Source organism: Physeter macrocephalus, chromosome 7 (assembly GCF_002837175.3).
Source record: "Physeter macrocephalus isolate SW-GA chromosome 7, ASM283717v5, whole genome shotgun sequence".
Lineage (NCBI taxonomy): Eukaryota > Metazoa > Chordata > Mammalia > Artiodactyla > Physeteridae > Physeter > Physeter macrocephalus.
In genome coordinates, this window is record NC_041220.1 from 38,266,264 (window position 1) to 38,287,578 (window position 21,315).

The 21,315-nt window shown below is 36.1% G+C and overlaps 1 protein-coding gene across 1 annotated transcript in view; it reads left to right on the plus strand.

Moving 5' to 3' along the window:
- The first annotated feature begins 1,277 nt into the window (after positions 1–1,277).
- Positions 1,278–21,315, plus strand: part of GNRHR (gonadotropin releasing hormone receptor) — a 49,238-nt gene continuing 29,200 nt past the window's right edge. Inside the window, exons 1-2 of the mRNA XM_007108008.2 lie at positions 1,278–1,845; positions 15,071–15,290. Coding sequence (XP_007108070.1) covers positions 1,324–1,845; positions 15,071–15,290 — 742 coding nt within the window. The 5' untranslated portion in view covers positions 1,278–1,323. The remainder of the gene's footprint in view (positions 1,846–15,070; positions 15,291–21,315) is intronic.

Genomic DNA, 21,315 nt, shown 5'->3' on the forward strand with positions numbered 1-21,315 from the left:
GCTGCTCAAGACCCAGGAGCCAGCACAGCAGGAACTGAGGAGGCACATAAGGTAAATCCAGTACCCTTGTCTAATCTTTACCAAATAGGTTCCCTCAGGGCCTGGATGATGCCATATTCACGTTTTAATCACCTGCTAAGGCCAAGAGAGTATATATAGCAGGTATTTAGTAATTATTTATTAAATAAATGAATATAAGACAGAACAAATAAATGAACCAACAAGAATGGACCATTTAAATTAAAATAGCTACCTTTATTCTTAACATTATTCCTTCTTTGGCTGCCACAGAAGCAAACTAGTTGACATAGACAAATCAAGCTGGTGATTTGATAAATTCCAATCTAAGTCATACCAGTATTAGTAAACAACATCATTAAGCACTCATCATGAAAGTTAAAGCAACAACACAGAGAAAGTTTCTAAGTGACCCTAATGTGAAACAATCAGATTGCATATAAAGGGATATAAACAAATATTCATATTATATATAAACATACATAGATGTGGTTACAGCATTTATACAGTATTCTCTCCAATACCTAGTCACCTTATGCAATATGTACAATAATGGCAGGTACAATATTTAGACAATTATGAAATCAAGGCAATAACAGAAAAAATAGTTAATGATTTTACTCTAACTTAAGCATGGATAATCTGACTGTTAAGACTGATTGGTAAATTTGAATGCAGCCCAATTTATAGCAGATCAAATTGATTCTAACTGTTAAGGTATTAATTTGGCGTTTCGTGGAGGATCGTTTTAAATAAATCTATGTATCTAGTGTTTGAATGCTCAGCAGTGTGTGATTGAAAAGAAAACAAATGTTTTTGAGAAATATATTAGTTTCTTAAAACAACAAATTTTAACTGGATCAAGTTCTTTTTTTAGTATTTTTCTTCTTTTTCATTTTGCATCTGTTGACATGTAATAGTTTTTAGAAAATCTCTTCATTAGAGTTATTTGAACAGTATCATAAGTGAATTTTAAATATAAAATTAAGTTTCAAACGTCCTTCTTCACTTAAGAAAAATGTTGTGGAAACCAGGCCATCTGCTGAGATACTACAGTTACATTTGGCCCTCAGAAAGTGTTTGCTCGCTTTAGCACTCTGTTGGATTATAAGCGCACAAAACAAGTTCACCTTGATCTTTCACTTTAAATATAAAGTATCTCAGGGACAAAATTTGACATCAATATAAACTCGTGATGTTTCTCTTCAAAGAAGGCTGAAATAAAACAGCACTTTGAGTGCAATTACAATTAAAACATCAGAAGTGCCAGAAACACAAGTTTTGAAGCTAGATCAGCTGTGAAGGATGGCAAACAGCGCCTCTCCTGAACAGAATCAAAATCACTGCTCAGCAATCAACAGCAGTATCCCGCTGACACAGGGCAACCTCCCCACACTGACCTTATCTGGAAAGATTCGAGTGACAGTTACTTTCTTCCTTTTTCTACTCTCCACAACTTTCAATGCTTCTTTCTTGTTGAAACTTCAGAAGTGGACTCAAAGGAAAGAGAAAGGGAAAAAACTCTCAAGAATGAAAGTGCTTTTAAAACATTTGACCTTAGCCAACCTGTTGGAGACTCTGATTGTCATGCCACTGGATGGAATGTGGAACATTACTGTGCAATGGTATGCTGGAGAACTCCTCTGCAAAGTCCTCAGCTATCTGAAGCTTTTCTCCATGTACGCCCCCGCATTCGTGATGGTGGTGATCAGCCTGGACCGCTCCCTGGCCATCACGAGGCCCCTAGCTGTGAAAAGCAACGACAAGCTCGGACAGCTCATGATTGGCTTGGCCTGGCTCCTCAGTAGCATCTTTGCTGGACCACAGGTAAACCAGTATCATAAACTTTTTAGAACATGGAGATCACAGATTTCCTATATAAATTTGAATGAAGGTCTTGTCAAAGGCAGTATTGTATTATCTCTAAGAGCTTGGGTTCTGGAAGTCAGAGTGTGGAATTTAATCCTGGCTCTGCTCTGTTACCTTGGGCAAATGTCTTAATCCCTCTGGGTTTCAGTTCCTTCACTTATAAAGTGGAGGTAATGCCTACTTTATGCACCTTTTGTGATGATTAAATGAATAGTGTGTTAAAGTGTCTATCATAATCTCTGGTACCTAGTAAATGCTCCCTGAAAATGTAGCTATTCTCAAATTTGACCTCATCCCCATTCTATTCTTCCATCTACTTTTCCTTTCACTCAGGTTGACATGGTAAATTGAGAGAATCTTTAGGAACAATGAAATTTGCATAGGTAGAAAGTACGTATAACTTGTTTTATTTGGGGCTTGAGTCTTCTGTCATTGCAACTTAGAGAGAACTATCCTTGATTAGTATGTTTTTCTGCAGTTTGCAGGTATGTGGGATTGAATAAAGAGGAAATGTGGGAAATCTCAGACTTTTGGAAATTTGAACATTTCCCTGAGGTTGACTTGAGCTTTTCTGGAGGTAGGCTAGACTGTAACAGGCTGTTAGCAAAACTATAAGACTGTTGGTTCAGGCAAGGCCCTCTCCTATAGAAAGAAGATATCTCTCCAGAATGTCTTCATCAGAGGCAACCTGGTTGATTTGACCTTCAGAATCTGCCTCTTCAACAGTCAGATCTCTGAAGAAAAGGACACATTCTTGAAAATGGCAAAGATCCTTTAATAACAGATGAACAAGTTGTCTCTATGCTTGTAAATGTACTCTATGGTGAACCCAGGGTACAAGGATGTGTCAAGAAGTAAAGTCAGAGTTTACTGTGATTCTCCAAAAACTTGTCACTACAAATGGAAATTTATCTAGACATTCTAAACTGGCCAGGTTGCATAAAAACAAAAAACAAACAAAAACTGTCACACAGGACTCACTAAATAGTGCAAGACATTAAAACCTTCTGGCAATTGTTTGAGCTGGATGGATCATTCTGATGAGGGGCTGCATAATTACTGAGTACTTGTAGGGCATCAGGGACTGTGCTGCGGAAAGGCAGAGAGGGAGAGGTGGTCTAACCTAGTTCTTCCCCTTTCCATCTCCTCCTTGCATCCCAGATTTGACTTACCAGTGTTTTGACCTGGCATCCTCCTAAGCTTCCACTCCGTTCCTCCTCTCAGGCCTCTTTTATAACAGGAAGCGTGGCTCTTTCTTGCTAAGTGTTCACATCAGTGTTTCCTAGCTAGTTCCTCTTGTTAAGTGGCCGCATCCTAACAGATGTTTTGGTCAAGGTTGCAGGAAAAGGACTGAAGATAGACTGTTAAGGTAGTTTTCCATCTAGCCTATGGGTCAGGTTCACTCCAGTAAGTCTTAGGCCACAGTGAAATTTTGGGGATTTGTTGTTGTTGTTGTTTCTTTTCTCCTTTTCCATCTGTGTGGTATATTTTTAAACAGAATTTTATTTTTATTTTAATTTTTTAAACATTTTTATTGGAGTATAATTGCTTTACAATGGTGTGTTAGTTTCTGCTTTATAACAAAGTAAATCTGTTATACATATACATATATCCCCATATATATCCCCATACATATATCCTCTCTTCCCTCTTGCGTCTCCCTCCCTCCCACCCTCCCTATCCCACCCCTCTAGGTGGTCACAAAGCACCAAGCTGATCTCCCTGTGCTATGCGGCTGCTTCCCACTAGCTATCTATTTTACATTTGGTAGTGTATATATGTCCATATATACTAGAGAAATGGAAATAAAAACAATAATAAACAAATGGGACCTAATGAAACTTAAAAGCTTTTGCACAGCAAAGGAAACCATAAACAAGATGAAAAGACAACCCTCAGAATGGGGGAAAATATTTGCAAATGAAGCAACTGACAAAGGATTAATCTCCAAACTTTATGAGCAGCTCATGCAGCTCAATATCAATAAAACAAACAACCCAATCCAAAAATGGGCAGAAGACCTAAACAGACATTTCTTCAAATAAGATATACAGATTGCCAACAAACACATGAAAGAATGCTTAACATCATTAATCATTAGAGAAATGCAAATCAAAACTACAATGAGATATAATCTCACACCGGTCAGAATGGCCATCATCAAAAAATCTACAAACAATAAATACTGGAGAGGGTGTGGAGAAAAGGGAACCCTCTTGCACATTTGGTGAGAAGGTAAATTGATACAGCCACTATGGAGAACAGTTTGAAGGTTCCTGAAAAAACTAAAAACAGAACTACCATAAGACCCAGCAATCCCACTACTGGGCATATACCCTGAGAAAGCCATAATTCAAAAAGAGTCATGTACCACAATGTTCATTGCAGCTCTATTTACAATAGCCAGGACACATAAGCAGAATTTTATTTTTAAAATAAAAGTTATTTATAAGATGATACCTTAATTACACTCCTGCAATATAGCCATTATTTTATTGTATAGTTCTAGTTATCTGTATTTTATTAATAAAATTGACAAGGTGGCTGCGGCAGAATGCTGGGTGTCACAGGGAACATACATAGCTATTCCCTGAAATTTTCCCTTTTAATTCCAACTGTGGCCCTTTTCCATGTGCCTTCACTTTAGCTGTTTGCCTTAAAATCTACAGTCTTGATCTCCAGGGTAGTAAATAAAATGCAACACTTGGCATTTTTTATGTTTAAAAAAATAGTATTTTATTTATAATAAAATCTGAATATTTGTAACCCTTAAAAAATTTTTTTCATTCTTTCTAGTGCATTTTCTTGCACTAGAAAGCTAGATATCTAAATTCTCCCACCAATTCCTCCCTTAGCATTTTTTGTATATCAGTGTGTGTTTTATTGAAGAAGAAATGGGAAAAACCAAAATGCTTTAATTTCCCTGGAAAAAAGCATATTACAATTATTCTCACAGTGACTGCATATACAAGAATTAGTTTAGCAAATATGTCACTTAAAATGAGGTTGCTTAGCAAAGGCTTATGCTCTGAAATTTTCCATTTTACTTCTTTAAAGTAGGAGTGCTGTGTATTGTCCAGTTTTCTTAGAAAAGATAAACAGAAGTTAGGTTCCTAACGCTGAGCTGGTACTGATGAAACAAAGAAACAGCCCTCAAAGAAAGTGTCATTCAGTTGTAGAGACAAAACTTACATAAAATGAATATAACTATGTACCAAAAAGTTTTTAAACATACTAGAAGTGTAAGAAGAGAGAGAGAGATGAACAAGAGTTGAAATGGTAAAGGAAGGTTTTAGGGTAAAAGAAGGATGAACAGAGTTTTTAAAGAGGAATGATTTTTGGATGGAAAAAGTAAGCCAAGGATCACATATATTTCTCAGCAAAGGTTGAAAAGTGATTAATTTTCATAGGAGACTTGTTTGGCTGAAGTGAAAGACTGAGAGTTGAGAGTAGCAGGAAATTAGATTTGGTGGTTGCTGTCTTTCCTTTGACCTCATGGCACATTATTTCTTTGTCAGAAAACATTATGATTATGTATTTGTTTGTCTTTGACATTATAGTATTTGCTCTTACAACAGTGAAGACTTATGTTCAACTTCATATTCACAGTACACAATGAGATACCCAACAAAAATAGAAATTTTAAATGTTTGGATACTCCCGTTTCTCTCCAGATCAAGTAGACCTTTCACCTTTTACAAAAAAAAAAAAAAAGAAAGAAAGAAAGAAAAAAAAAGTTTGGATACATGAATCAATCATTGGGGGTGGAATGGATGTATATAACAGAAGGCACCAATATCCACGGGAAATTCTGAAAATAATGCAGAAGCCATATAGCCTTCATGAGTCCTGTGCAAGGAGTAAAATTTATTTTTGGTTTTATTTTCTTATTTCCAGTTTTATTGAGAAATAATTGATATACATCATTGTATAAATTTAAGGGGTACAGCATGATAGTTTGATTTACATATATTGTGAAATGATTACCACAATAGGTTCCGCTAACATCCAACATCTCATATTGATACAGTAAAAAGAAAAGAAAAAAAAATTTTTTTCTCCTTGTGATGAGAATGCTTAGGATTTACTCTCAACAACTTTTCTATACATCAAACATCAGTGTTAACTGTAGCCATCATGTTGTACATTATAAAATGATTTTTAACAAAAATGTTTTGAGAAAATTACATAAACCAAATAGGGTGGAGAGAGGCAAAGAAGTCTTTTCAGGTCATCTGGTGATGAGGTGATTAGGTTGGAGGCTAGGATGGTGTTAGAGGAGGTTGATAGTATTTATGAGGGATGTTTCAACCAAAAAAACAAATCTTGGCAACAAATTGGATTTAGGGGGGTTAGTAATAGACCAAAGTAAAATAAAGTTCCAATATTTTTAGCCAAGGAGTTTAAAAACCATTAGAATAGACAGGTAGGTTGGGAACAGAAGGGTTTGTTTGTTTGCCTGCCTGTCTATTTGTTTGAAGGGGGAGAGAAGGCAGGCTAGTAAAAGAGCTATTTGGAAAGCATTTGGTAATTTGGGATATTGATGCATTTGGAAGTCTAAACAAAAGTCTAAATAAGTCAATTTGTGATAATAACAAACACAAACCCAGAATTTCACTTTCTTTTAAAGGACTCTCCCAGAGACTATAAATAAATATTGATGAATTAATTCAATTATTTTCATCTAAGTCTATCACAGCAATAACAGAAAGAAAATGCCAAATACTTATCTGTCTTGATATAATGAAAAGAAAATATGAAATTAATTTCGAATTGTTTAGGAATTTCATGTAATAGCCTGAGCTCAAATACATTACTCTACCTGAGAGATTTGTGCGAATGTGGGCCACAGAAAATGGTAGTACTCTTTCATTTTGTAAAACAAATGACCCATTTTTGATTTCAGCAACACTTTAAATTTATAAAGCACTTTGTTGAAGTTTCCTGAAAAACCGCACAGTCATAATCTTATTTGGTATTTACATTGACTCTGTGAGGTACATAAAAGCTGTGTTATTGTCCCCAATTCACATATAAGAGAACATACAAAAAGAACCTTTGAAAGCAATGTCCTTCAAACATTTTTGACAGTAACAGAAAGATATACATACTACATAAAGACTTTGTCTCTCTCACACACTTACAACTGAGAAAAGTTTTCATAAAATAAATATTCTACTCTGTTCCATTTCATTTTTTAATGTTGATTACAACCAACTGATGGGTACAACCCGCAGTTTGAAAAGCACTGGTTTAAAGGGATTCATTGTTTGCCCAATGCCACTTGGCCTGTTGGACTCCTGTCTTTTCACTAAGTCCAGTTTATCTTTTTATTATAGCTCTCTGCTCTCTCTCTGAATAAAAGAGGTTTCAACCCTGTGACTAATGTTATGTGTATTTGATGGGGAAGACAAGAGGTAGGGAGGGCTTTTTATTTCCAGACCATGGGATACACAGTGAGTACACCTCACGCTTCACCACGCTCCACGGAGAAGCCCATTGACAAAGGCGCACCCTGTCATGGCTAATTTACATTGAAAGGATGACTTTTATCTTCATCTTTTGGTGCATATATTGATATTCTATCACTTGAGTAATTCATACCTAAGTTGAATAAAGAAATAAACTAACGAGCTAGTTGTCACATTGCCAGGAATCTAAGAATTTATGACATTTTGCTAGAGCTCAGAATGACCAAATTTCAAACTGACCACCTTGCTTTTCCACCTTCCTAATAACCTCAGAGTTCTGTGATGATTTGGGGATATATTTTCAGAAGTTTTAGCATAGTGTGGCCAAAATGTCATACTTTTTGCTAGTAATGGAATTTTCTTTTAAAACGGAATTATATGTGGAGCTTCAGTAAATGAAACAGATATAAGTGGACTTGCTCTGGTCAAATAGGGATAAAGGAGCCCCAGTTCTCTGCTTGGTCATAGTCTCTGAAGACCTCAGATCCCGTTGCAAGTCTGAAAGGCAATGGGATAGTCAAAATAGCATGGATACTGGATTTAAACAAAGCTGGTTTCAGATCTCAATTCTGTCTCTTACCAGCTATCTGAGTAAATTAGTTAACTAAGTTTAAAAGGGTAATTGTAAAGAATTACAATTCTTTTGTAATTTTCAATTGTAACGAGTAAGATATATAAAATCATCCAGTACAAGACTTTACACTTAAACACTCAATGTTCATTCCTTCCTCTTTTCCTATCTTCATTACTTCCTTCATAACAGGGTTTTTGAAGTCAGGAGAAAAAAATAATAGGGAAATATGAGTATGAAAATTAAATAATTATTTAAGAAACAGCAAAAAAAATCGCTTATATAAAGATTACTTCATATTTCTCAAATTATGACATTTAGTCTGACTGATAAGTAAATTTGGCCAATATACTCCCTAGTCACCAAGCTGTCCTACTCACTCTGAAAGCTTTATATGCCAGAGCATAATGATTCAAGTCTTGGAAGTATTGTATCTAAAAGCAGGATAAGAAAGGAAGAAAGGGAGGAAGGGTGAGAAAGAAAAGGAATGGAAAAGCAAGGGAAGGGAAGGGCAGGGGAGAGGAGGGGAGTGGAGGGGAGGCAAGGCAACAAACAGAACCTGAAAGGATATCTGATTTAAAACCGGCTATGGTTAGGCTAGTAAGTGCATGTTAAGAAAATATTTCCTGAATTAGATGTGTCCATATCTAATTAAAAATAATAAGGTTTCCAATGACAGTCACCTAAGACCACAAGAACTCCAGAGCAGCAAATTATTTGCAGATAGAATTCACATCATTAGTTTATCTGTGTTACTAGGGTGAATTACATGTTGACAGCTTAATTCTATAGGTAACCCAGGCCTGCAGGGAAGATATGGTCATCCCTCAGTGTCCTGGGGGATTGGTTCCTGGATACGCTCCCTCTCCCCCCACCCCACCCCGTGGCTGCCGATAATAAATTTCCCAGATGCTCAAGTCCCTTATATAAAATGGCATAGTATTTGCATGTAACGTACACACATCCTCCCATATACTTTAAATCTAGATTACTTATAATACCTAATACAATGTAAATGCTAGGTAAATAATTCTAAATACAATGTAAGTGTTATGTAAATAGTTGCTGGAGCTTGGCAAATTCAAGTTTTGCTTTTTTGGAACTTTCTGAAATTTTTTTTCCAAATATTTTACCATCTGCAGTTGGTTGAATCTGCAGATGTGGAACCCACAGATTTGGAGGGTCTGTTGTATATGAGCAATCCTTTATTCTTTGGTGTGAAGACATGTGGTCTGAATAAATGTGGAGGCTTGCCTGTTACACACAGAATTTACAGGGCTAGAATGCACTTCTGAACTTGACAAGCAGTTTAAATTCAATAAATACTCGTTACACGTGTACAATATGCCCAAAACAGTACTGGAACATAGTAATAGCATGCTAATAGCAAAAATAACAATAATGATGATGATTTTGATAAATAATAGTTATTCAGTACATAAATATGTGCCAGGAATTGTGCTAAATGCTTCTGTGGGGGTTTTTAAATATTTATTTATTTATTTATTTAGCTGCACCAGGTCTTAGTTGAGGCACGAGGGATCTTCTTTGCTACCTGCGGGATCTTTAGTTGCAGCATGCAGGATGAGGGATCTTTTAGTTGCAGCATGCGGAATCTAGTTCAAACATGGGCTCCCTGTATTGGGAGTGCAGAGTCTTAACCACTGGACCACCAGGGAAGTCCCTCTTCTGTACTGTGTTTTTATTTTGTCTTGTTTTTTTCAACCATGCTGCACAGCTTGAGGGGTCCCAGCTCCCTGAGCAGGGATTGAACCCAGGCCGCAGCAGTGAAAGCACAGAATCCTAACCACTAGGCCACCAGGGAACTCCCTTCTGTGTTCATTACTTCATGTAAGGCTCCCAATAACCATATAAATTAGATACAATTAGTATCTTTATTTTATTCATGAATAAACTAAGATTATGAATGCCATGTAACATGGCCAAGATTACCATCTAGTAAGTGGAGGTGTCAGTACATCCAGTTAGCTCCATACCCAGAGTTTTTAATGACTACAATATATCGTACTATACAATATTGTCTATTTTCTTTCTTCCTGTAGGAGGCTGAAGAAGAAAAAGACAGGAAAATCTTAAGGTGAGAATAGATAGTTAAGAGATATCAGAGGGACGGACTTCCCTGGTGGTGCAGTGGTTAAGAACCCGCCTGTTGATGCAGGGGACAAGGTCCGATCCCTGGTCCAGGAAGATCCTACATGCCACGGAGCAACTAAGCCTATGTGCCACAACTACTGAAGCCAGTGCACCTAGAGCCCACGCTCTGCAACAAGAGAAGCCACCGCAATTAGAAACCTGCACACCACAACAAAGAGTAGCCCCCGCTCGCGACAGCTAGAGAAAAGCCTGTGCGCAGCAACGAAAACCCAAAGCAGACAAAAATAAATAAATAAATAAATTTTAAAAAAGACTCTTACAAATTATAAAAAAAAAAAGAAGAGAGAGAGAGAGAGAGAGATATCACAGGGATTTCCCTGGCAGTCCAGTAGTTAAGACTCCGTGTTCCCAATGCAGGGGGCACAGGTTCAATCCCTGGTCAGGGAACTAAGATCTCGCATGCCCCATGGCATGGCCAAAAAAACACAGACACACACACACACATATATATATCATATATATATGATACATATTTGTAAGTTGTGTGCCTCTTTTTATTTTAATAATGATTATAATTTACATAGTGTTGTGTGCCAGGCACTACTCTAAGTGCAAGTATTCACTTGTTAATTGTCATGACAGCTCCTAGAGGCAGATACTATTAATATCTCCCTTTTATAGATGAGAGGAACCTGAAGCACATCATCTAAAGTTAATCACCTTTGGAAAAGATTAGGTCATGTTGTCACTAGTGTGGGTAAGGTGAAGGTTAAAAATAATATGCTATGAGGAACAGCATCTGCAAGGACTGTAAATATGGAAAACAGATTGCTATTGTTGAGGGCAAAATAAAGCAAACACTGATGAGAACTGGGGCCAGGCATGAGAGTAAAGAAACATAAAGAAATTTTAAAAATATGATCCAAGGACAAAAGAACCACAGGAAGTAAAGTGGATCCTTATCTTAATCATTCAAATGAACATGGCCTTGGAGCTGCAAATAAACGGAACCAAGCCTAAAACAAATTAATTTATGGGCAAGTAAGATTCCGAATTTTCATAACACTATACCTCTCCTTTGGAACTTATCACAGTCTATCTTGTATTACAGGTGTCACATACATGCTACATCTCCCCTACCAAAAATTTAATTCCCTGATGGCAGGATATATGTAGTTCATCTTTTACGACAGAGTGTGCCAAGTATAGTTTTTTGACCAAGGAGCTGCTTTAAAAACTAGCATTTGTTACATAAATAAAGATGACAACCAAATTCAAATCATAGTACTATAAAGTCAATTTTATTGAAAGTTTCATTGTTATAACTTAAAAACATGAAATATTAAAGTGAAAATGTGACCCAGTGCAGAGCATAAAATCAAATTCGGGTCATCTGGTTCCAAGGCTGATTGGGGAGGTAGAGAGGAAAAGATTTTTAATAAATATAGGACTCTCGGATTCTATGCGAAGGAACCCTTCCAGGAATTTCAACTCACAACACCTGTTGAGTCAAATTCAAACTGAACTTTAAATAAGGTCAGTTTGCAAAGAAGTATGGAAAAACTGAAAGGGTCACTTTGTAATGTGGAAAAAGTTGGTCTGGATCATAAAATAGAATTAGCTAAATGTATGTCTTTTCGACTTTAAGATAGATAATATGATCATTGGCGCCCTCTAGTGGATTGATATTAAAATTCATTTTTGCCCTTGACGCTGAAAAGATCTGAAACTGAAAATCAACATTTTAACTACAAATAAAAGAAATAGGTTTATATTTTGTATTATACTTACTTACATTTTATTACATTTGTATATATTTTATTATATTTATATTTTACATTTAATAAAATTTTTCTACTCTACAAGCAAAGAGGAAAAACAGTATTTTTTTAAAGGCATAATCTACTCCCACTCCACCCCTCCCAAAAAGGAAAGAAATTCTGGGCCTATTAAGTTAATTAAATGTAATTTAAATTTACTAATTTAATCAATTTAATCAACAGCTAATGAAAATGTATACTCTCCCTCATTTGCTTAAAAGAAAAAATCCTGTAACATTTTTGCTTGAATTAACTTGCTATCAGTTTTAAAGTGCTTGGGCACTCTTTTCATTTTAATAATGTTTCATGGTAAAATGAAGTTTTTCAGTAGAAAATCTTGGAAATGACTAAGTAAGAAATGTGCTTGACGGATGGGGAAAGGATAAATAAATGTGCACTAGAACCTGTTTTTGAAAACCACTTGCAACGTTTCCTTAATAGTTAACTCAACTTGTTCTTTTTTTAACATAATTTCACACTTAGAGAAAGGTTGCAAGAATCATACAAAGATTTCTAGGATACCTTTCCCTTGGATTCCTCAAATATTAACATTTTACTACATTTGTTTATTTGCCTTATTCTCTCTCTTGTATACATTTTTTTCTGGCTTGTTTAAAAGTAAGTTCAGACATGATGTCCCTTTCAATACTTCATTGTGTTTTTTCTAGCACATAACCACAGTACTAATTATCAAAATCAGGAAATTACCATTAATACAGTGCTATTTTTTATCTATATACCTTATCCATATCTCATTCGCTGTCTCAGTAATATCCCTTTTAGCAAAACCAAGATTATGCGAGGGATTCAGTTGCCATGTCTTTTTAGTCTCCTTTAAACTGGAGCCATTCCTTGGTCTTCCTTTGAATTTCACGATGCTGACATTTTTGAAGAGTGCAGGCCAATTATTTTGTAGAATGCCCCTCAATTTGAGTTTGTCTGATGTTTGCTCGTGGGTAGATTCAGGTTATGCACTTGTCGACTGAAAAAAAGTACAACCTAAAAGTTGAGAATTGTTTTACTCAGCAGATTTTCTGAGGACATAAGCCCGGAAGACAGCCTCTCAGATAAGTCTGAGGGACTGTTCCCAAGAAGCAAGGGAGGAGCTAGGATGTATAGGGTTTTTTGCAACAAAAACCAGGTAGTCGGAACATCAAAAGATTATTGTTAATTAAAGAAAAATGATACATCTCAAGTTAATGAATTTAGCGCTTTTCTAAGTATGGGAAGGTGCAAGAGTCCAGACTTATTGAAATCATCCCTTTGAAATGCACCTTAACTATCTAGAGCCAGTATCCTGCCTTTTTCCATCCTGAATCCCCTCAGTGTGCACAGTCGGGGGTGGCTGTAGGGGCTATGGCTTGATGGCCACAACATCCTTTGTTTACTGATATGGAAGGTGACATTCTTCATCCACACACTATTATCAAAAAATACCTAAGAGGTGACACTTTCTTCGCAGCATCTTCTAGAAGGAAGCAGAAGTTGTCGATTGGTCCCATTATTGGCAATGTTAATTGTTTGCTTATTTCTCGACTAGTAAAGTTATTATTTTATAATAACGTTATAATGACATGTATCCTGCAGGTAGATACTTTGAGATGATATAAATAAACTACTCTCCTCAAACTTACACCCATATTTTTACCATCCATTGGTGATTCTTGCCTGAATCAATTATTATTAGACTGATTACAAAATGGTAATCACTACTTCCACTATACCTTTTACATTTATTCATTGACTTTCTACAGTAAAGAGCTTTTTCCTCTCCCCATTTATTTGTCATTGTTGATTTGTAATTTATATCAGCATGGAGTCATGGTTTCTTTCTTTATTCGATAGTTTATCATTCTTTTCTATCAGTGTTTGTTTTCATGCTTAAACTATCCCAGATTTGGCCAACTGAAGCTTTTTCAAGCTGGTGCCTGAACATTTTTCATATGCTCCATCATTCTCTGGACATTTTCTGACTTTTCAGCACAACACCTGTTCCAAGGACATATTGTACTTTGCTTTCCCCAGCCTTGGGATTACCCATTTCTCCAGTTAGGTCTGGTTCCTTTTGGTAGAGAATGATACTTAGAAAACAAGATCTGGACGCTGCAGTGCTGGGTGTGCTCATTGCTACTCGGATGTCATTATTCCTAGGCTCTCTCCACAGGCAGAGCTGGAATAAATGTATTTACGTGTACACATGCACACACACACACACACACACACACACACACACACACACACATAAATTACCCTTACTCTTTTTTTTACAATTGTACAGCACCCCATTGTGTGGCCAACTGTAGTTTATTCAGTTACTATTCAATGAATTGTTATTTAGATTATTTTCAATGTTTTTCAATTATAAGCAATGCATCAATGGATAATCTTGTGCATATGTATTTTCATATAATGGAAGTAGGGGTGTATCTTCAGGGTAAATTCCTGAATGTCAGATTGCTGAGTCAAAGGTAAATGCATATGTAGTTATGCTAGTTATTGCCAAATTCCCCTCAATGGTTGTACCTATTTGCATGCCCATTAGCAATGTATGAGTCCCTGTTTCCCTACAGCCTTGCCATGAAAGTGTGCTACTATTTTTTTTTTAATTTTGCCAATCTTGATAGTAGAAGATGGCATATCATTGTAGCCTTAATTGGTTGGCAATGCTCTCATAAGTGAGGTTGAACGTCTTTTCATATGCTTAAGGGCCACTGTTATATCTTTTCTGTGAACTGTTCATGTTTTATGACCATTTTAATGAGATTTTGTGTCTCAAAAATAAAATTTAAATTTGTATTTTGAGGGTATATTCTAAATACCAGACACAGTTTTATGTGCTGAGGATATAACAATAAAATCACTTGCAAAATCACTTGCAAAAAGTTTACTCAGCATAATAGCATCTGAAATTGAAATACAAACAAGGTTTAAATCTTTGGTTGATGATTGTGCTGCAAGGTTGAAATAACTGCAAAAGAAATCCAAAATCCTACAGATCCATTCACATTACCCAAACATATTTTAAGTAAAAATCCACTTATAAATTTTTATAGAAATGCCAAAAGAATATCAAGATGCTTAGCAGTTGCTTTGGGCAACAACATGTTAGAAGGTTAGCAGAATACAGAAGAGAAAACTTTCAAGAAAACTTGCAAATACTGTTTGAAAATAAGCAACATCACTTTTTAAAATATTTTCTCATACAGTTATACATCTTCAGGATGATCCATTTAGCAGATGACTCTGGACAGACAGAAGGTTTCTCTCAATGTGTAACACACTGCAGTTTTCCACAATGGTGGCATCAAGCCTTTTATAACTTTTTCACCTTTGCCTGCCTCTTCATCATCCCTCTTCTCATCATGTTGATCTGCAATGCAAAAATCATCTTCACCCTGACAAGTGTCCTTCATCAGGATCCCCACAGTACGTATTCCTTAGATTTGGTGTTAATTGGGGGTAGACAGCTTTTAACAGCAATACTCAAAGCACAGAAGCAGAGTGGCATTTACTATGTGCTAGATAAACTCTTTTACTATTCAGAATCAACCCATGAGGCAATACTTTTATTATCCCCAATTTAGAGATGAGGTAATTTAATACTCCCAATATTATAAATTTACAGCATGAAATTAAAAATGAAAGGACAGTTACTCCAATTACCCAATAGAAGCATTGGCAACTTGTTCCTGCTGGTCCATCACAAAGCCCTATCAAACACCTAATGTCTAGAATGCAGCAAAGTACAACTCGTTAAATGGTAGCCAATAGACTTGTTAAGCTTTTCTGTTTCACATTCAAATCTCCTATACCCACAAAATGTATCCACACACTATGCACATTTGTGTGTTGTGTGTGTGTTGAGTATGCGAACTTGAACATGTAATTGACTATTTCATCTTTAACTTCACAGATGCAGTTGTGCCTTTTTGCTTTAAAAATCTGGTACATTCTCAAATACTAAAATTTGTGAATTTAAAAAATTTTATATTGTAGTATAGTTGATTAACAATGCTGTGTTAGTTTCAGATGTACAGCAAAGTGATTCAGTTATACATATACATATATCTGTTCTTTTTCAAATTCTTTTCCCATTTAGGTTATTACAGAGTATTGAGCACAGTTCCCTGTGCTATATAGCAGGTCCTTGTTGGTTACCTTTTTTTTTTTAATTGGGGTATAGTTGCTTTACAATGTTGTGTTAATTTCTGCTGTACAGTGAAGTGAATCAGCGATATGTATACATATATCCTCTCTTTTTTGGATTTCCTTCCCATTTAGGATATCACAGAGCATTGAGTAGAGTTCCCTGTGCTACACAGCAGGTTCTCATTAGTTATCTACTTTATACATATTAGTGTATGTATGTCAATCCCAGTCTCCCAATTCATTTCACCCTGGTGTCCATACATTTCTTCTGTACAGCTGGGTCTCTATTTCTGCTTTGCAAATAGGTTCATCTGCACCATCTTTCTAGATTCCACATATATGCATTAATATACAATATTTGTTTTTCTTTTTCTGACTTACTTCACTCTGTATGACAGTCTCTAGGTCCATCCACGTCTCTGCAAATGACCCAATTTCATTCCTTTTTACGGTTGAGTAATATTCCATCGTATATATATATACAACATCTTCTTTATCCATTCATCTATCGATGGACATTTAGGTTGCTTTCATGTCCTGGCTATTATAAATAGTGCTACAATAAACACTGGGGTGCTTGTGTCTTTTTAAATTATGGCTTTCTCAGGGTATATGCCCAGTAGTGGGATTGCTGGGTCACATGGTAGTTCTATTTTTAGTTTTTAAGCAACCTCCACTGTTCTCCATAGTGGCTCTATCAATTTACTTTCCCACCAATAGTGCAAGGGGGTTCCCTTTTCTCCACACCCTCTCCAGCACTTATTGTTTGTAGATTTTTTTGATGATGGCAATTCTGACCAATGTGAGGTGATACCTCATTGTAGTTTTGATTAGCATTTCTCTAATAATTAGTGATATTGAGCATCTTTTTCATGTGCCTCTTGGTCATCTGTATGTCTTCTTTGGAGAAATGTCTGTTTGGGTCTTCCTCTCATTTTTTGATTGGGTTGCTCGTTTTTTGATATTGAGCTGCATGAGCTGTTTGTATATTTTGGAGATTAATCCCTTGTCAGTTGCTTCATTTGCAAATATTTTCTCCCATTCTGAGGGTTGTCTTTTGGACTTGTCTATGGTTTCCTTTGCTTGGAAAAAGCTTTTAAGTTTCATTAGGCCCCATTTGTATATTTTTGTTTTTATTTTCATTACTCTAGGAGGTGGGCCAAAAAAGATCTTGCCGTAATTTATGTCAAAGAGTGTTCTTCCTAATTTTCCTCCAAGAGTTTTATATTGTCCAGTCACATTTAGGTCTTTAATCCATTTTGAGTTTATTTTTGTGTATGGTGTTAGGGAATATCTATTTTAAATATAGCAGTGTGTACATGTCAATCCCAAACTCCCAATCTATCCCTTCCCCCTACCCTTCCACTATGATAACCATAAGGTTGTTCTCTAAGTTTGTGAGTCTGTTTCTATTTTGTAAATAACTTCAATTGTTTCGGGTTTTGTTAGAATCCACATATAAGCGATATCATATGATATTTGTCTTTCTCTGTCTGACTTACTTCACTTAGTATGGTAATCTCCAGGTCCATCCATGTTGCTACAAATGCCATTATTTTATTTTTTTAATGGCTAATATTCCATTGTACATATGTACCACATCTTCTTTATCCATTCATCTGTTGATGGACATTTAGGTAGCTTCCCTGTCTTGGCTATTGTAAACAGCGCTACAATGAATATCGGGGTGCATATATCCTTTTGAACCATGTTTTTCTCTGGATATATGCCCAGGAGTAGGATTGCTGGATCATGTTGTAGCTCTATTTTTAGTTTCTTAAGGAACCTCCATACTGTTCTCCATAGTGGCTATACCAATTTACATTCCCACTAACAGTGTAGGAGGGTTCCCTTTTCTCCACACCCTCTCCAGCATTTATTATTTGTAGACTGTTTGATGATGGCCATTCTGACTGGTGTGAGGTGATATCTCATTGTAGTTCTGATTTGCATTTCTCTAATAATTAGCCATGTTGAGCATCTTTTCATGTACCTCATGGCCATCTGTATGTCATCTTTGGAGAAATGTTTATTTAGGTATTCTGACCATTTTTTGAGGGGTCATTTGTTTTTTTGATGTTGAGCCACATGAGCTGCTTGTAAATTTTAGAGATTAATCCCTTGTTGGTTGCATCATTTGCAAATATTTTCTCCCATTCTGAGGGTTGTCTTTTCGTTTTGTTTATGGTTTCCTTTGCTGTGCAAAAGCTTTTGAGTTATTTAGGTCCCATTTGTTTTTATTTACATTACTCTAGGAGATGGACTGAAAAAGATATTGCTGTGATTTACGTAAAAGAGTGTTCTGCCTATGTTTTCCTCTAGGAGTTTTATAGTATCTGGTCATACATTTAGGTATGTAATCCATTTTGAGTTTATTTTTGTGTATAGTGTTAGAGAATGTTCTGAGTTCATTCTTTTACATGTCGCTGTCCAATTTTCCCAGCACCACTTATTGAAGAGACTAATATGATATTTGTCTTTCTCTGTCTGACTTACTTCACTTAGTATGGTAATCTCCAGGTCCATCCATGTTGCTACAAATGCCATTATTTTATTTTTTTAATGGCTAATATTCCATTGTACATATGTACCACATCTTCTTTATCCATTCATCTGTTGATGGACATTTAGGTAGCTTCCCTGTCTTGGCTATTGTAAACAGCGCTACAATGAATATCGGGGTGCATATATCCTTTTGAACCATGTTTTTCTCTGGATATATGCCCAGGAGTAGGATTGCTGGATCATGTTGTAGCTCTATTTTTAGTTTCTTAAGGAACCTCCATACTGTTCTCCATAGTGGCTATACCAATTTACATTCCCACTAACAGTGTAGGAGGGTTCCCTTTTCTCCACACCCTCTCCAGCATTTATTATTTGTAGACTGTTTGATGATGGCCATTCTGACTGGTGTGAGGTGATATCTCATTGTAGTTCTGATTTGCATTTCTCTAATAATTAGCCATGTTGAGCATCTTTTCATGTACCTCATGGCCATCTGTATGTCATCTTTGGAGAAATGTTTATTTAGGTATTCTGACCATTTTTTGAGGGGTCATTTGTTTTTTTGATGTTGAGCCACATGAGCTGCTTGTAAATTTTAGAGATTAATCCCTTGTTGGTTGCATCATTTGCAAATATTTTCTCCCATTCTGAGGGTTGTCTTTTCGTTTTGTTTATGGTTTCCTTTGCTGTGCAAAAGCTTTTGAGTTATTTAGGTCCCATTTGTTTTTATTTACATTACTCTAGGAGATGGACTGAAAAAGATATTGCTGTGATTTACGTAAAAGAGTGTTCTGCCTATGTTTTCCTCTAGGAGTTTTATAGTATCTGGTCATACATTTAGGTATGTAATCCATTTTGAGTTTATTTTTGTGTATAGTGTTAGAGAATGTTCTGAGTTCATTCTTTTACATGTCGCTGTCCAATTTTCCCAGCACCACTTATTGAAGAGACTAACTTTTCTCCACTGTATACTCTTGCCTCCTTTGTCATAGATTAACTGACAAAAGGTGTGTGGGTTTATTTTTGGCCTTTCTATCCTATTCCATTGATCTATATGTCTGTTTTTGTTCCCATACCACGTTTTGATTACTGTAGCTTTGTAGTATAGTCTGAAGTCAGGTAGCCTGATTCCTCCAGCTCTGTTTTTCTTTCTCAAGATTGCTTTGGTTATTTGGGGTATTTTTGTTTTCCATACAAATTTTAAAATTTTTTGTTCTAGTTCTGTGAAAAATGCCATTGGTAAATTGATAGGGATTGCACTGAATCTGTAGATTGCCTTGGGTAGTATAGGCATTTTGACAATACTGATTCTTCCACTCCAAGAACACGGTATATCTGTCCATCTGTTTGTGTCATCTTTGATTCGTTTCAGCAGTATCTAATAGTTTTCAGAGTACAGTTTTTTTGCCTCTTTAGGTAGGTTTATTCCTAGGGATTTTATTCTTTTTTATGCTATGGTAAACGGGATTGTTTCTTTAATTTCTCTTTCTGAAATTTCATTGTTTATAGAAATGCAACAGATTTCCGTGTATTAATTTTTTTTAACATCTTTATTAGAGTATAATTGCTTTACATTGGTGTGTTAGTTTCTGCTGTATAAGAAAGAGAATCAGTTATACATATACATGTCTCCCCATATTTCCTCCCTCTTGCATCTCCCTCCCACACTCCCTATCCCACCACTCTAGGTGGGCACAAAGCACCAAGCAGATATCCCTGCGCTATGCGGCTGCTTCCCACTAGCTAGCTATTTTACATTTGGTAGCGTATATATGTCCATTCCACTCTCTCACTTTGTCCCAGCTTACCCTTCCCATGCTCCATGTCCTCAAGTCCATTCTCTACATCTTCATCTTTATTCCTGTCCTACCCTTAGGTTCATCAGAATCATTTTTTTCTTAGATTCCATATATATGTGTTAGCATACGGTATTTGTTTTTCTCTTTCTGACTTACTTCACTCTGTATGACAGACTCTAGGTCCATCCACCTCACTACAAAAAACTCGATTTCGTTTCTCCTTATGGCTGAGTAATATTCCATTGTATATATTTGCCATATCTTCTTTATCCATTCAGCTGTTGATGGACACTTAGGTTGTATCCGTATCCTGGCTATTGTAAATAGAGCTGCAATGAACATTGTGCTACATGACTCTTTCTGAATTATAGTTTTCTCAGGGTATATGCCCCGTATGCTGGGTCACATGGTAGTTCTATTTTTAGTTTTTTAAGGAACCTCCATAGTGTTCTACATAGTGGCTGTATCAATTTACATTCCCACCAACAAGGCAAGAGGTTTCCCTTTTTTCCACACCCTCTCCAGCATTTATTGTTTGTAGACTTTTTGATGATGGCCATTCTGACTGCTGTGAGGTGATACCTCATTGTAGTTTTGATTTGCATTTCTCTAATGATTGGTGATGTTGAGCATCCTTTCATGTGTTTGTTGGCAATCTGTCTATCTTCTTTGAAGAAATGTCTATTTAGGTCTTCTGCCCATTTTTGGATTGGGTTGTTTGTTTCATTGATATTGAGCTGCATGACCTGCTTGTAAATTTTGGAGATCAATCCTTTGTCAGTTGCTTTATTTGCAAATATTTTCTCCCATTCTGAGGGTTGTCTTCTAGTCTTGTTTATGGTTTCCTTTGCTGTGAAGAAGTTCTTAAGTTTCATTAGGTCCCATTTGTTTATTTTTGTTTTTATTTCCATTTCTCTAGGAGGTGGGTCAAAAAGGATCTTGCTGTGATTTCTGTCATAGAGTGTTCTGCCTATGTTTTCCTCTAAGAGTTTGATAGT